We start from the raw sequence: 16,556 nt of genomic DNA on the forward strand, positions 1-16,556 counted from the left end.
TAAGCTAAATGAAGCCATTTTTTCATAGTTATTCAGTTCTCTTCGGTTCACGGGATTGTTTGAAACTTTTGGACAATGAATTAAGCAATGAGCCTTTCGTAGGAAACCCGATTCTTCCATGTAAAAGTTTTCCTCCCAAGTCTGTGAAAACTGGAGCCATATCCTTGTTTGGTTGAGTCCTATCTATCTGAAAAATATACAAAATAAATGAATAAAAAGTTATTTAAAAAAAGTATTGCAAAAGTACATATAAGTGTTTTCTTTGGAAAAGTTGTGAAAATAGCTTGTGATGTGTTCATAAGCTATTTTTGACGTATCTTCGTAAGCTTTTTCAAATAATTTTTTTCATAATTTGTTTTCATTGTATGTAGATTTTTCCTGTAATCTCTCTATAATCATAGAAACAACTTATACATGAGTTCTTGTACGATGAGTACTTATTGATAAGCGTCTTCATAATGTTATTCAACCTCGACCAACTTACCTTGCAGATTTTCCCGTTTTTCAAATGGTATCGAATACCAGACCAATTAATAGATTGAGAGAAATGAGATCGAATCGCAGATATAGGATATAGAAAGTTATCCACCAACATAGCAATGAATACCTGCTCAAAAAAATATTTTGGTATCACGTTAATTCATGTATTCCCATATTACTATAATCTTTTTCCAATATATATATTCACAAAAATACATTCATCTCTCTCTCTCTCAATTGCATACTAACTTAACATTTTGGATTAAGAACTTAAATAAATACTTACAAGACACCAATTATAGTTAGCAATAGAAAGTGGAGGTGCTTCTGGCGACAACATATTGCAAAGTTGAACTTCTATCCTTGTTAAGTTCCACATTGAAAGAAGCTCAAGAAAAGTGCATATGCCTAGGAAGTACACCAGTGATAACCCTGAGAGAATGCAAACTGTAAAAATCCTAATTGCAAAGTTCATCTCAATGCATTTCTTCAACTCTTGCCATTTTTTTTTTTTGCAACACTTATCTATTCGTCTTGAATGCATAAATCTCGAGATCTTCTTTTCCGCTCCCACTGGTTTGTTTTTTCTGAGGCATGCCTCCACCGTTTCTAAAATACCACAACTATGTGTTATGGTCCCTGGTATGGGATCGTGTTGACACAGTCTTAGACGTAGGAGAACCTTTCACTCTGTCATGGACAAGTCTGCTTCTGTCTCCACCATAGGTCGAAGGAAAGGTTCTCCCGCGTCTTAGACTGTGTGTGTCACAATGTTTGGAAGATACTTTTGGACAAGAAAAAACAGTTTTTATTCAAAAGTATACTTCCAGACAGTGGTTTTTCTTTTCTTCTTTTTTGCAGAAGTATATTTCCCGACACATGTTGCCGCGTTGGTGATGGGAAAAGAAACTCACATTTTTGTTTCCATATAAAGTATAAGAGACTTAACAGTTGAATAGAATTCATCATTCAATATCAGAATCCTACCAATTGTTCACACATGAATCAAAACACTAACAACCTACCTAAAAAGGAAAAGTAGTGTTCTCACCACCAGAAGTGTAGTCCATTTCGTCAACTGAGTAACCCTTATACCAAAATTGTAGTGCTGCTGCAACATGAACTAACGCCATAATGTATGGCGATACAAATCCCCACGACAAATAACAGTGAATGGCGAACAATGCACGGTTCATCACACGGTTAACTTTCGTTGTGTATGATTCCAAAACAAATGTCTGTTTCCTCAAATAATTCCAGTACCTGCATATGTTACATTATTTAACAGAGAATGCAGAAATGGAAGTTTAGTTTAGAAGTCAATGATGATTTCAACAAACCTTCCAAAATTAAGATCACTTGCAAGTGGATGAGGAAAGACCGCAACCGGAGGAGACGTAATGAGCTTTTTATGAGCCCCTAAAAAACAGAATAAACATAAATAAATCTATACCTCTATATATAAAGGGGATACCGAAATTTGGTGTTTGGTGTAACTTTTATTTATTTCAATTTTATCATTCTTTTATCTAATTAAATAGTCGAATTCCTTTAAATAATCAAATAAAATTTGTAACTCCCATTATTTTCAACAAGAAAACCAGACAGACGGGCACTAACGTGCATGTCTGCACGCTAGTAACCACAAAAAACATTAAGTACACATTGAAAAACAATCTATGCTAGTAGAATTTTTAGAAGCTAATTGCACACACACAATATGGATGAAATTCTTTGTTCAAAGAGTTGCTTCAAAGACAAAATATGGTCATTTTATCGGACATGTTTAGAATCACAGTGAGTTTGACGAAATCATAATAATACAAGTTTGCCAAGCTCAATATCAATCCAAACGTGCACTAGCAAAACTATACTGCTTTTCTGCAAAATGTGCATGAATAACATGAAACAAGTGCAAGAAAAAAATGCTGATATAGTATTAATGACTCACCAGCTATGGCTGCAAGAGTCATATCATCAGAATATCCACCATTTCTAAGTTCTGAGACTACACCACAATTATCTTTCCTAAAATCTTCAGCATGCATCTGGAGAAAAATAAATAAATTGTTAGGATGCAAGGTTTTTTTTATACTCCAAAGAAAAAAAAGTAGAAGCTACTTGCCATCATGCACCCTCCCCACAAAAAGAATGTTTTTCCACCAGTGGCAAATCCCATTGAACAAGGCTGTAAAACACCAAAAAAAACAGATAGGTAAAAATGAGTTGAATGAGTATACTTCCAAAAAAACACAGTTTTTATACCGTTCGAAAGAAACACAAAATCTCAAACATTTATTTAAGATCGGACGGTTCAAATTATTTACACAGTTTCATACTCTAAAACAATATGAATCACCGATTTAAAATCGGACAGTCCAGTCCATATATGTTACGACAGGGTGCTGTAACAGCATGAAATCCTGTCCCGAAAAGTAAGCTCTCTTGATATAAGCCACCAGAATCATTATTAACGGCATATAGTTTACAATCATAACAGCTACTCCCTCCGTCTCTTTTTATATGTTACACTTGGAATATTAGTCGTCTTAAATTATTCGTCATTTTAGAATATCAAAAAGGTATTAATTATTATTTTTTTCAACAATACTGTAAAGTTTCAATTTAACAAATTTCATATGGTGATTCAGCTACCATTAAGTTTAAAACAAATAGAAAATTGAAGAAACATAATCTTAGAGACAAATGGAGGTATGTGTGTACCATATGGTATTCATAGATGCAGTAACTCCCTAAACTTCCAGATGGCAAATCAAGAGGATATCCAGTTTGAATAAATATCTGTTAAGCATCAAAACAGTTAAAGAATGTAACCAAATAATTATAGACTAGTTACACATATTTTAGAATTCAGATTGTCTGCAGTCGGCAATACCACACATTCACGCAGTCAACAGCCACTGATGTGCTAACCGCGTGAAGGTGTGGTATTACTGACCGCAGTCAATCCAAATTTCATATTTTTAAGGCATACTTCAGGATTCTTTTCCATTTCATGAGTGAGTGCACCAATTGATCCAGGATGTAGCCTCACATCATCATCCAAAAACAATACATATTTGCTGTCTTTATTCATTGACTCCACTCCAACCTGCTCAATTGTCAATACTATTGTCATAATGAGGAAGTTGGTAAAATGCATCAAGAAAGGACAAACTAAGTTTCTTGTTTTAACCCTCCAGTTTTTAGGAGAAGGGGATCCTAGTATTATGAAGTTCGATTTGGAGGTAAGCAAAGTCTTGCTAAATATTGTACCAGCTAGAATTCGAACTTAGGTAAGGTTCTGTCAAAACAATTGTTCTTAATTAAAGTAGCTCCTATATAGATGTGTTCTACGGATTATGATTTCCAACATATGAAACACAGACACTCCTCGGATTAAGCGACTTATCGGTGTTCGATACCGACACATATAATTACATTGAATTATATCATTTTATCAAATTATTATCGGTGTCGACATGTCAGTGTCCGGTGTTAGTGTATGTGGTCGTGCTTCATACTTTCCTACAACTAGTCAATGTAACAACTAAGATGAATCACCACCAATTTAGGTTAACTTCAATTACATGTATCCATGAAAAGACCAAGTTTCATATAAAATTCAGATCATAGATCGAACCAGTGAGACCTCCAGGTCACGGTTCAGTTGGTTCAATCAGTTTAACCGAATAACTAATATATAAATATTGAAAAATGGATAGAAAATTGGTGGTGGGGAATGAACTGGTTGGTTCAACCGCGGTTCAGCCGGAACGTTCCAGTTATAACTGACGAAAAAGTGACTGATCAAACCGGCTGGCCAATCCGGTCAGTTTTGAAAACACTAATATGTAGTATGGCCCAACATTGTGTTTGAAAATAATAGCAAGAATGCAAGAAAAGTTACCAATTGATTGTGAATTTTCTGACTACAAGTTGTTGACAAACCAGCTACAAGTACCCTAGCCTCAACAGAACCCTGCATATGTTAAAACAGATATATAAGTGAAATATATAAAAGATTATTAATTTATTAGAGAATTCAAAAAACTGAAATTAAGTCATTTAAGGGCGCCAAAACACAATAGAATCAAGCCTCAATATGAGTTTCACTTGCACCTCAAATTCTGATAATAGTCTTGATACAGCATTGTAAGCATGATCCTCTGTACTTTCTACCACTAAAATAAATTCTAGAGGACCACCATATAAAGATGTTAACTGCATGTGTAAAAGAACAAAATCATAATGAACAAAAGTTTCCTTTCAAAAGGAGAAGCTTAAACCAAAAAAGAAAAAATTGCTAGTACAAAATGACAACATAATAAACTTCTAGGTTCTCTTTTAAACTGAGGAAGTAGAAATTTATTACTACCTATGGTCCTTTTTATAAGAGATGCTTCACTTTTCTAGATTCATTGAATAATTAATGTATTTGATCAGTAATAAAGACCAGACATATTAATTATTCAATGATTCTAGAAATGTGAAGTGTCTCTTATAAAAAGGATTGGGTTGACACTAATTGTCATTTTACAACTATCTCTGAGGGGATTCGAACTTTGTCCCTCGAGATTACAAAGTCAAACTCTTACAACTGAGGTAATACGTCTTTGACAAAAAGTAAAAAGTATTGGCTAAAAAAAATCAAATTTCAAACAATATAAAAAATTTCTTATATTTTTGCTAAAGAATTCACATATTTTCAAAGTTATAGTGGTGTGTGTCCTATACCTGAGTCTTCCAATTATGGAGATTGTGTTCACCAAACCCTTTTAGTGGCATAATTACTGTTACTCTTGGCAAATTAACCTGATTGGAATGCTCAAGTTCATTGATATCCTGACAAATGAAAGCAAAGCTATTTCCATTCTGCATACTCCTCCTTATTCTTCTTATCTCTCTTTTCCTGCAAGACAAAAAAAAAATTATGCAAATTTTTTATGGACACAAAAATTAAAAGTTTCTTAACTTTGTCTGACATAATGACCTATATAACACAGACACCTCGAATTTGAAGAGTAATTTGGTGTCTTACACGGTAATGACACATGCAGATTCATTTTCTTAAATTATAACAATGTTTCATATTTGTGTCTATGTCGGTGCTTCATAGTTAATGAGTACCTGACATAAGCAGCTGCAGCCCACCCAAAAGCTAGGAGTAAGCAAATTACACATCCCTGCATGTTGAAGATAAAATTCTGGTTTATATGACACATTACATAAGGTGGGAATTGTCTCTATTTATAAATTCACGTTTAAGTCATCTCATATTCGATGTGAGACTTCTTAACACACTCTCTCACGACCAGACCAAGACCAGCACTAGTAGGTGGCCCACAACAGAAATAGGAGACTCTGATACCATCTTAGAATTAGGAGTTGGGTCTAACTTAACCCTACAAAATCGACTTTTATAAGGTAATGATTCCAGACCCTCTCACATCCGATATGAAACTTCACAACATATACACTTTAGAGCTTCAACGAAATTATGATGCCACCGTCACCGCTCATTCAAACATGCACCAAAAGGAAAAAATAATATGCGAGAAAACTTTGAAGAAAAACATTAGAAATGATATTGAATAAACATACTCAATTATGAGCTCAGCAACTAAAACATTAAAAATGACCTCGAATAAAATATACACGGCTCATACTCAAGGAACAAAATAACATTTGAATTTTCCTATTTTACATATTTCAAATTTATATTTTTTGATGACCATGTTTTTAGTCTGGAAATATATTGGATATATAAGATAGATTATTCTCTCCCAGTTGAATTTTCACCATATGCAAGAGTTAGAAATTGGGCCTCTGACCACATACTCAATGTACTAGAGTCCATTACCGCTCGTCCAACCAAATTTCCGTTATATCTCGAATTTGTTTGTGTGTATATACATAAATACATTGTACAATGAATTTGTTGGAATTTGAAGACTTACCTGAATTTGAATGAAAATTCCAAAAGGAGAATAAATGTCTGAGCTGAGAGAAAAGAGGAAGGAATCAAGAGAGTCTAAGGAAGGCATTGATATTGTGAGGACCCTTTTTTTTTTCTTTCTGTTTTCTGTTATTCTTTCAAGAAGAACAATTCTTCTTTGATTCTTACATCACAAAAACACAAGAAGAAATTTTTCATTCATTGAGTTTGAGCCTATTTCTATGTCATTTTCAATTTTTCACCACACAAACACAAATCAACATAACACCACCTCTCTTTCATTTTATTTTCTTTCTTTCTCTCTCTCTCTCTCTACTTTATTTTCTATATCTATTATTTGATAATGGAGAGTGTTTTTGTGCTTTTTGAAACACAAGCTTAAAATAGAAATGAGAGGGATTGGTGGTTATTTATGGTTTTTTACTCAAAGAACATTACAATTGTTTCATGCAATGTGTCACATTTCACATGTATGTTCCAAGTTATTCTTTTTTGGTATTTAACCTTCTCGCTCTCAGGGGAAGAGGCTTTAATAATTCAAAGTTTGGCATAAGGTAAGTAAAGTCTGGTAAAAAATTGTTTCCACCAAAACTTAAACCCAGATTCTTTCAAGTTCCAAGTTATTCTAATATGCTTCTGAATCTTCCATTCCATTTCAATAATTTCAATTCAAATTGTTTATTGACATTACTAATTAAGAAATTAGGATAATATTAAAATAATAAAAGCAAATAAATTTTATAGATGCATGCAATTAAATTTTTTATTTTGGAGGGATAGTGAAGCAAGGATTTAATTTTTTTTTTAAAATTAAAAACACTATAAAATATTATTTTAAAAATAATTTAAAAGAATGATAAATGATGACATAATATTTTTTTTAAGAAACTAAAGAAAATATATTAAACTCAATTAAGCATAAGGTGTGCCTAAAAGAAAAGTATAATAAGGTATTTGATTACAGCGACACGTGTGTCACAAGAAAGCAAATTACATCAATATGACAAAAAGTCGAAGCAAAGAAAGTCAAAGCAAATACACCACCTACAAGCTAGCCAAATCATGTAAAAACCAACTCGAACATCTTTACAAAATAAATGGGATCCACCAAACTGGAGAACATGATCACGAGCATTGTTAGGAAAAACACAAGATACTCCTAACCATTTAGCGATCGGTTTCCACACTTCCCCATAAAAAGTACATTAAAAAAACAAATGAGAAATATTTTCCTCTTTCCCACAATTTCCTAAACATAATAGAGAATCAACATTTAAAATTTCACATCGAAATAAATTGTTCTTTGTCAAGAAGCCTATTATTAAACAGAAATGCTATTGGGACACAAAATCCAAACAAAAATACAACAAATAAGGGGTATAATGGTCAATTCCTTTTCAGTATACCTTTAGTTTTTTTATTTTTATTTTCTTTCTCACTTCCAGTTACCACTGCGCAAACCACGCGAGAAACCTCACTTCTCATCGCAACCTCTCTCTCGTTATTCTTCCAAATTCTCCACCTTCAGTATCCAAGAGTAATCAATCTCCACCTTCATCGAATCATCTTCATCTTCATCTTGCTCACACATCTTCATCTTCATCTTGCTCACACATCTTCATCTTCATCTTGCTCACACATCTTCATCATTCTTCACCTTCATAGAACATCGATTCATCGCCATCTTCACCTTGCTGCTCGCATAAATCGCTTCAACACAAAAGATTCAATTTCATTCTGATTTCAATTTCAAATTTCGATCTCAATTTGTTTCCGATTTCAAATTTCCAATTTCATTCCGCATAAATCGCTTCGCCATCTTCACCTCAAATTTCGATTTCAAGGTATTGACTTTGCTTAGGGTTTTGATTCTCTGATTGGGTGCTAGATTGATTCTTAACTTTGATATTTATAGGTTAATTTTGATATATTTCTGATTGAAATTTTCGATCCAGTTGTGCATGTGCATGTTTAGGAGTTGATATTTTTGATTTGATTTTAAGTTGATTCTTAACTTTGCTTATTGATTTTAATTTCTGTTAAGTTATTTCACCATATGCTTCATTGATTGAGCATGTATTGAATTCTCCTAGCTTCCTGCACCATATGATTGTATAAAAAGTGATTCATGAGATGAAATGGGAATGAGAATTGCAATGATGTTTAAGTTAGGCACCTGAACCATGAATTTTAATTTCTTAACTAAATATCCTGCTAAAGAATGATACATATTAATATGATTGTATAATCTATATGCTCTTTTCTTAGTTAAATTTATCAATCTCGAACTGAAATTATAGAGATTAAACTATTACATTTTTGGTCAACACACATCTTTGAAATTAGGGGTTATTTCACAAAAAAAAGAATGAAGTTATCTTATCATTTTACATAATCATCAACTTGAAAATGTTCTTTATAATTATCATAGCAAGTAACTAAAACCTACTAAAGAATAATCATCAACTTGATTCTGATTTTAGCTTTCTTTGTTGATTCTATTGTTTTAGATTAAGCAAAGCTCGTGTCTTAGTCAATGGAATGAAAGGAAACAATAGCTGAAGTAAAGCTAGCTATCACTTGTCTATATGGTACCTTAATTCTTACTAATCGTGCTCTCTCTCTTATTAATTTGTTTTCTGCTTCTGCAATATTAACTTGTTTACTCAGTTGCTCCCTCCCTCTCTTATCCATTTTATGACATTTTCGCTTGTTTTCTTTTTTAGAGTTGAAAGAAAGACTATACAAGTTTAAATTGGAAGAAGAGAGATTTTAAGCTCTTTTTCTAGCTTTCAAATTATTTGATGTAAGTACTCAAATCCAACCAATATTTTAAATTGTGAAAAACTATGATTGAATGACTATACAAAATTGTTTTTATTTTCTTTTAAATTTTGTGTGCTGCAATGATAATGGTTTGAAGCAATTGACATGATATATAATTGCTATTTTCTTGGATTGTGAGGATCTGTTGTGGACTTGAAGTTGGTCTGATTCATACCACAATCATAGTTCAGTACTAAGTGGATTTTTTTTTATTCTTCCCATCTTGTATGTGGACTATATTTGTGAGGGTTGGGTGTGGAGTATATATTGGTGATGGTATATGGCTTAAAGGTTAGGCTACATGAACTAAATGTGTTGTTTGTGGGTGTCTTATCGCTTGGATTTTCCTGCTGGTGGTTTGGTTTTGTTTTGTTTGTTTCTAGGTGTCTGGTGTGTCATGATTAGAATCGGAGTACTCGTAGTAATGTGTTAGATACCATAAGCTAATTTATAGTGTACTCAGTGTGAGGATCAAAGTGTGTAAATCAGAGGGGAGTTTCAATTTAAGTTGTATAGTACTGTTATAGGTGTCTTGGTTGAAAAATGTGTTTTGTTTTTAAGGATTTTGAGTTGTCTAGCTAGATGACTAGTGTATCTTCTGGGTTTGTTTTGGAACCATTTTTTAGCCTGACCTTGGTTTTGGATTCCTGAGATGCAATGCTGCCTATTTTTTCTCTATTTGTGATTCTGTTTTAAGCATTTGTTCAGTTGAGCTGTTTGGTGTTTCAAGTTTGTTTTGTTTAATTCAGGAAAATGTCAAAACCAAGCACCCTCAATTGTTGATGAACAAAGGTTTCACAACTCAAAGGCAAATAGGCATTGATACTACTATGAAGAATTTGAAGTTTTCTCACTGACAAAGGATAAATACAAGACTATGGGATTTGGACTATTTGGAAAAATAGAAATGGTACAGTTTTAGCTAATGGAGCGAAGGACCTTTAGCAGACGGGTGCTTTTTAATGTTGCTGCTGTGTTTCTTTTGCTGGTGCGGCTGGTGCTTGCAGTGTGGATGTTGGCTAAATTTCACGGTGTTTGGAAGTTGTTCATTAGCTTTGCTTTTGTTGAGAACTGCATGTATCTATTGGCCTTCTTGTGCGCTTCAGGGCTTGCAAGGTTATATTTTGGTTCTGTGCTTAGTGATATGTTGACTACGTGTCTCGTCAGTTGTGTGAGATGCTTTTTGTTTTGGTTGAAGCCATTTTAGAGTTTCTTTCTTAGTATTTTGGTTTGTGCTAATTTTTGTAACAGGGAGGGGTTTTAGTGGCTTTGTAGTTTAATGGTTTTGAGCTTCTTGCAAATTGCAAATGGCTTTGTAGTTTAGTGGTTTTGTCTTTGTAAAGTTGTTTAGAGCCATAATGTAGTATCAAGTGATTTGAACTAAGTTGAAGTAATTTTTATGTAATAGAATTTACTATGCAATTGATGGCTTTAAGAGCACTCAAAAATAACATTTTTTTTCATCGACGATTAAATTTGTTTTAATTTTATCATCTACGAACAATCAGAAATGTGTCTCATGTACAGTCCACTCTTGAACAAATAGTGATTTTCCTTGAAATTATTCACAATCTAGATGTGGAAGAAAGTTAAACTCCCAAAATTGTTGCTCTGGATTATTCGCATCATACATTATGAGTTGTGGAAGTATTTTTTCGGAAACTATGATTTGGTTGATGTTATGAGTGACATACCTTCAAACACACAAGTATTCTATATAGGAGTGAATGACACACTTTTGAGTTACAGAGTGAATGAAAAGTTTTTATGTGTTTGCCAAAAGTTACAAGGGTTATAACCCAAGTTATTGTGCAGCTCCCCACTTAGCTTAACCTGACTCCCCACATATGTAATACAAATATTCAAGAGAATCTTACTATTTGATCACGTTTTACTGTCAATGGGGCAGTCTTCTGGCATTTTACAGCTGCTAGAGTTAAATAAAAAAGTAAAATTAAAGGTGAATGAAACATTTTTATGTGTTTGCCAAAAAGAGATGAGATGCCTCTAAATGAAATGCTTGAAGTGGAACCGTTTGATTGTTGGGGAATTGACTTTATGGGACCTTTCCCGCCTTCAAAGTCTAACCTCCATATCTTGGTATGTGTTGACTATGTGACAAAATGGGTTGAAGCTATTGCGTGTCAAGCCAATGATGCTCACACCGTGGTGAAATTCTTCAAGGTTTTCTTTGCTAATCTCTGGTTATTTGCATTGTTTGTTTGTGTTTTCAGGTTATCAAAGGAGTATAAAAAATTGTTCATGTCTCTACTAGTTAAGTCTGGCGTATGTGAAGGATAAGCCCGGCGCGGTTCGAATTTAACAGAAAGGGGAAGGTCACTGCCAGTTGAGCCTGGCGCAGACAATCTCAAGCCTGGCTTGAGTTTCAAAATTTATTTTTGGGAAGGCCACTGCCAGTTGAGCCTGGCGCAGACAATCTCAAGCCTGGCTTGAGTTTCAAAATTTTTTTTGGGAAGGCCACTGCAAGTTGAGCCTGGCGCAGACAACCTCAAGCCTGGCTTGAGTTTCAATTTTTTTTTTTTCAAAAAAATGCAATGTGTTCAAAAAAAAAATAAAAAAATCTCAAACTATCCTTTTAGTTTTTAACTATTACGGTGAATGAAATATTTTTATGTGTTTGGAACAATTTGAACCAGTTAACCAAATCTCATATACAACTCCCCAGTTATATTAACATGACTCCCCAAATATGAAATACAAATAATTTAGGAGAATCTCACTATTTGATCAAGTTTTTAACTTTGGAATGGGGCACTCTTCTGACTTTTTGTGGTTGATATAGTTAAAAACTAAAAAAGAATTACGGTGAATGAAATATTTTTATGTGTTTGGAACAATTTGAACCAGTTAACCAAATCTCATATACAACTCCCCAGTTATATTAACATGACTCCCCAGATATGAAATACAAATAATTTAGGAGAATCTCACTATTTGATCAAGTTTTTAACTTTGGAATGGGGCACTCTTCTGGCTTTTTGTGGTTGATATAGTTAAAAACTAAAAAAGAATTACGGTGAATGAAACATTTTTATGTGTTTGGAACAATTTGAACCAGTTAACCAAATCTCATATACAACTCCCCAGTTATATTAACCCGACTCCCCAGATATGAAATACAAATAATTTAGGAGAATCTCACTATTTGATCAAGTTTTTAACTTTGAAATGGGGTACTCTTCTGGCTTTTTGTGGTTGATATAGTTAAAAACTAAAAAAGAATTACGGTGAATGAAACATTTTTATGTGTTTGGAACAATTTGAACCAGTTAACCAAATCTCATATACAACTCCCCAGTTATATTAACCTAACTCCCCAGATATGAAATACAAATAATTTAGGAGAATCTCACTATTTGATCAAGTTTTTAACTTTGGAATGGGGCACTCTTCTGGCTTTTTGTGGTTGATATAGTTAAAAACTAAAAAAGAATTACGGTGAATGAAACATTTTTATGTGTTTGGAACAATTTGAACCAGTTAACCAAATCTCATATACAACTCCCCAGTTATATTAACGTGACTCCCAGATAAGAAATACAAATAATTTAGGAGAATCTCACTATTTGATCAAGTTTTTAACTTTGGAATGGGGCACTCTTCTGGCTTTTTGTGGTTGATATAGTTAAAAACTAAAAAAGAATTACGGTGAATGAAACATTTTTATGTGTTTGGAACAATTTGAACCAGTTAACCAAATCGCATATACAACTCCCCAGTTATATTAACCTAACTCCCCAGATATGAAATACAAATAATTTAGGAGAATCTCACTATTTGATCAAGTTTTTAACTTTGGAATGGGGCACTCTTCTGGCTTTTTGTGGTTGATATAGTTAAAAACTAAAAAAGAATTACGGTGAATGAAACATTTTTATGTGTTTGGAACAATTTGAACCAGTTAACCAAATCTCATATACAACTCCCCAGTTATATTAACCTAACTCCCCAGATATGAAATACAAATAATTTAGGAGAATCTCACTATTTGATCAAGTTTTTAACTTTGGAATGGGGCACTCTTCTGGCTTTTTGTGGTTGATATAGTTAAAAACTAAAAAAGAATTACGGTGAATGAAACATTTTTATGTGTTTGGAACAATTTGAACCAGTTAACCAAATCTCATATACAACTCCCCAGTTATATTAACCTAACTCCCCAGATATGAAATACAAATAATTTAGGAGAATCTCACTATTTGATCATGTTTTTAACTTTGGAATGGGGCACTCTTCTGACTTTTTGTGGTTGATATAGTTAAAAACTAAAAAAGAATTACGGTGAATGAAACATTTTTATGTGTTTGGAACAATTTGAACCAGTTAACCAAATCTCATATACAACTCCCCAGTTATATTAACTTGACTCCCCAGATATGAAATACAAATAATTTAGGAGAATCTCACTATTTGATCAAGTTTTTAACTTTGGAATGGGGCACTCTTCTGGCTTTTTGTGGTTGATATAGTTAAAAACTAAAAGGATGGTTTGAGAATTTTTTTTTTTTTTTGAACAAATTGCATTTTTTTGAAAAAAAAAAAATTGAAACTCAAGCCAGGCTTGAGGTTGTCTGCGCCAGGCTCAACTGGCAGTGGCCTTCCCAAAAAAAATTTTGAAACTCAAGCCAGGCTTGAGATTGTCTGCGCCAGGCTCAACTGGCAGTGACCTTCCCCTTTCTGTTAAATTCGAACCGCGCCGGGCTTATCCTTCACATACGCCAGGCTTAACTAGTAGAGACATGAACAATTTTTTATACTCCTTTGATAACCTGAAAACACAAACAAACAATGCAAATAACCAGAGATTAGCAAAGAAAACCTTGAAGAATTTCACCACGGTGTGAGCATCATTGGCTTGACACGCAATAGCTTCAACCAATTTTGTCACATAGTCAACACATACCAAGATATGGAGGTTAGACTTTGAAGACGGGAAAGGTCCCATAAAGTCAATTCCCCAACAATCAAACGGTTCCACTTCAAGCATTTCATTAAGAGGCATCTCATCTCTTTTTGGCAAACACATAAAAATGTTTCATTCACCTTTAATTTTACTTTTTTATTTAACTCTAGCAGCTGTAAAATGCCAGAAGACTGCCCCATTGACAGTAAAACGTGATCAAATAGTAAGATTCTCTTGAATATTTGTATTACATATGTGGGGAGTCAGGTTAAGCTAAGTGGGGAGCTGCACAATAACTTGGGTTAACCCTTGTAACTTTTGGCAAACACATAAAAACTTTTCATTCACTCTGTAACTCAAAAGTGTGTCATTCACTCCTATATATAATACTTGTGTGTTTGAAGGTATGTCACTCATAACATCAACCAAATCATAGTTTCCGAAAAAATACTTCCACAACTCATAATGTATGATGCGAATAATCCAGAGCAACAATTTTGGGAGTTTAACTTTCTTCCACATCTAGATTGTGAATAATTTCAAGGAAAATCACTATTTGTTCAAGAGTGGACTGTACATGAGACACATTTCTGATTGTTCGTAGATGATAAAATTAAAACAAATTTAATCGTCGATGAAAAAAAATGTTATTTTTGAGTGCTCTTAAAGCCATCAATTGCATAGTAAATTCTATTACATAAAAATTACTTCAACTTAGTTCAAATCACTTGATACTACATTATGGCTCTAAACAACTTTACAAAGACAAAACCACTAAACTACAAAGCCATTTGCAATTTGCAAGAAGCTCAAAACCATTAAACTACAAAGCCACTAAAACCCCTCCCTGTTACAAAAATTAGCACAAACCAAAATACTAAGAAAGAAACTCTAAAATGGCTTCAACCAAAACAAAAAGCATCTCACACAAACTGACGAGACACGTAGTCAACATATCACTAAGCACAAAACCAAAATATAACCTTGCAAGCCCTGAAGCGCACAAGAAGGCCAATAGATACATGCAGTTCTCAACAAAAGCAAAGCTAATGAACAACTTCCAAACACCGTGAAATTTAGCCAACATCCACACTGCAAGCACCAGCCGCACCAGCAAAAGAAACACAGCAACAACATTAAAAAGCACCCGTCTGCTAAAGGTCCTTCGCTCCATTAGCTAAAACTATACCATTTCTATCTTTCCAAATAGTCCAAATCCCATAGTCTTGTATTTATCCTTTGTCAGTGAGAAAACTTCAAATTCTTCATAGTAGTATCAATGCCTATTTGCCTTTGAGTTGTGAAACCTTTGTTCATCAACAATTGAGGGTGCTTGGTTTTGACATTTTCCTGAATTAAACAAAACAAACTTGAAACACCAAACAGCTCAACTGAACAAATGCTTAAAACAGAATCACAAATAGAGAAAAAATAGGCAGCATTGCATCTCAGGAATCCAAAACCAAGGTCAGGCTAAAAAATGGTTCCAAAACAAACCCAGAAGATACACTAGTCATCTAGCTAGACAACTCAAAATCCTTAAAAACAAAACACATTTTTCAACCAAGACACCTATAACAGTACTATACAACTTAAATTGAAACTCCCCTCTGATTTACACACTTTGATCCTCACACTGAGTACACTATAAATTAGCTTATGGTATCTAACACATTACTACGAGTACTCCGATTCTAATCATGACACACCAGACACCTAGAAACAAACAAAACAAAACCAAACCACCAGCAGGAAAATCCAAGCGATAAGACACCCACAAACAACACATTTAGTTCATGTAGCCTAACCTTTAAGCCATATACCATCACCAATATATACTCCACACCCAACCCTCACAAATATAGTCCACATACAAGATGGGAAGAATAAAAAAAAATCCACTTAGTACTGAACTATGATTGTGGTATGAATCAGACCAACTTCAAGTCCACAACAGATCCTCACAATCCAAGAAAATAGCAATTATATATCATGTCAATTGCTTCAAACCATTATCATTGCAGCACACAAAATTTAAAAGAAAATAAAAACAATTTTGTATAGTCATTCAATCATAGTTTTTCACAATTTAAAATATTGGTTGGATTTGAGTACTTACATCAAATAATTTGAAAGCTAGAAAAAGAGCTTAAAATCTCTCTTCTTCCAATTTAAACTTGTATAGTCTTTCTTTCAACTCTAAAAAAGAAAACAAGCGAAAATGTCATAAAATGGATAAGAGAGGGAGGGAGCAACTGAGTAAACAAGTTAATATTGCAGAAGCAGAAAACAAATTAATAAGAGAGAGAGCACGATAGTAAGAATTAAGGTACCATATAGACAAGTGATAGCTAGCTTTACTTCAGC

At 33.5% G+C, this 16,556-nt stretch overlaps 1 protein-coding gene and 3 long non-coding RNA genes across 4 annotated transcripts; 2 read left to right on the top strand and 2 right to left on the bottom strand.

Moving 5' to 3' along the window:
* Positions 1 to 28: 28 nt before the first annotated feature.
* Positions 29 to 6,527, bottom strand: LOC123884347. Its single transcript, XM_045933434.1, has 14 exons — positions 6,441 to 6,527; positions 5,611 to 5,666; positions 5,218 to 5,392; positions 4,603 to 4,704; positions 4,391 to 4,462; positions 3,476 to 3,592; positions 3,205 to 3,282; positions 2,606 to 2,668; positions 2,432 to 2,528; positions 1,821 to 1,899; positions 1,532 to 1,743; positions 767 to 912; positions 485 to 607; positions 29 to 187 (listed from the first exon to the last, which is right to left on the bottom strand). Exons 1-14 carry the CDS (start codon positions 6,525 to 6,527, stop codon positions 29 to 31), a joined length of 1,566 nt encoding a protein of 521 aa, XP_045789390.1.
* Positions 6,528 to 8,117: 1,590 nt separating this feature from the next.
* On the top strand, positions 8,118 to 9,201 carry LOC123885838. The gene is made up of 3 exons (XR_006801266.1): positions 8,118 to 8,283; positions 8,950 to 9,030; positions 9,166 to 9,201. It is a non-coding gene; the product is annotated as an uncharacterized LOC123885838 (long non-coding RNA).
* Positions 9,202 to 9,227: 26 nt separating this feature from the next.
* Positions 9,228 to 10,732, top strand: LOC123885839. The gene is made up of 2 exons (XR_006801267.1): positions 9,228 to 9,556; positions 10,015 to 10,732. It is a non-coding gene; the product is annotated as an uncharacterized LOC123885839 (long non-coding RNA).
* Positions 10,733 to 14,847: 4,115 nt separating this feature from the next.
* LOC123885153 lies at positions 14,848 to 16,326 on the bottom strand. Its single transcript, XR_006801089.1, has 2 exons — positions 15,998 to 16,326; positions 14,848 to 15,539 (listed from the first exon to the last, which is right to left on the bottom strand). It is a non-coding gene; the product is annotated as an uncharacterized LOC123885153 (long non-coding RNA).
* Positions 16,327 to 16,556: the final 230 nt, after the last annotated feature.

The sequence above is a fragment of the Trifolium pratense genome, linkage group LG5 (assembly GCF_020283565.1).
Source record: "Trifolium pratense cultivar HEN17-A07 linkage group LG5, ARS_RC_1.1, whole genome shotgun sequence".
NCBI classification, from domain to species: domain Eukaryota; kingdom Viridiplantae; phylum Streptophyta; class Magnoliopsida; order Fabales; family Fabaceae; genus Trifolium; species Trifolium pratense.

What these genes read in the sequence shown, in the direction of transcription:
- LOC123884347 (XM_045933434.1), bottom strand. Translation starts at nt 6,527, where the DNA reads ATGCCTTCCTTAGACTCTCTTGATTCCTTCCTCTTTTCTCTCAGCTCA. An exon ending in AAATGGAAAAGAATCCTGAA is followed by an intron (nt 3,283 to 3,475) that starts GTATGCCTTAAA and finishes GATGCTTAACAG; the next exon opens with ATATTTATTCAAACTGGATA. An exon ending in GCATCTATGAATACCATATG is followed by an intron (nt 2,669 to 3,204) that starts GTACACACATAC and finishes GGTGTTTTACAG; the next exon opens with CCTTGTTCAATGGGATTTGC.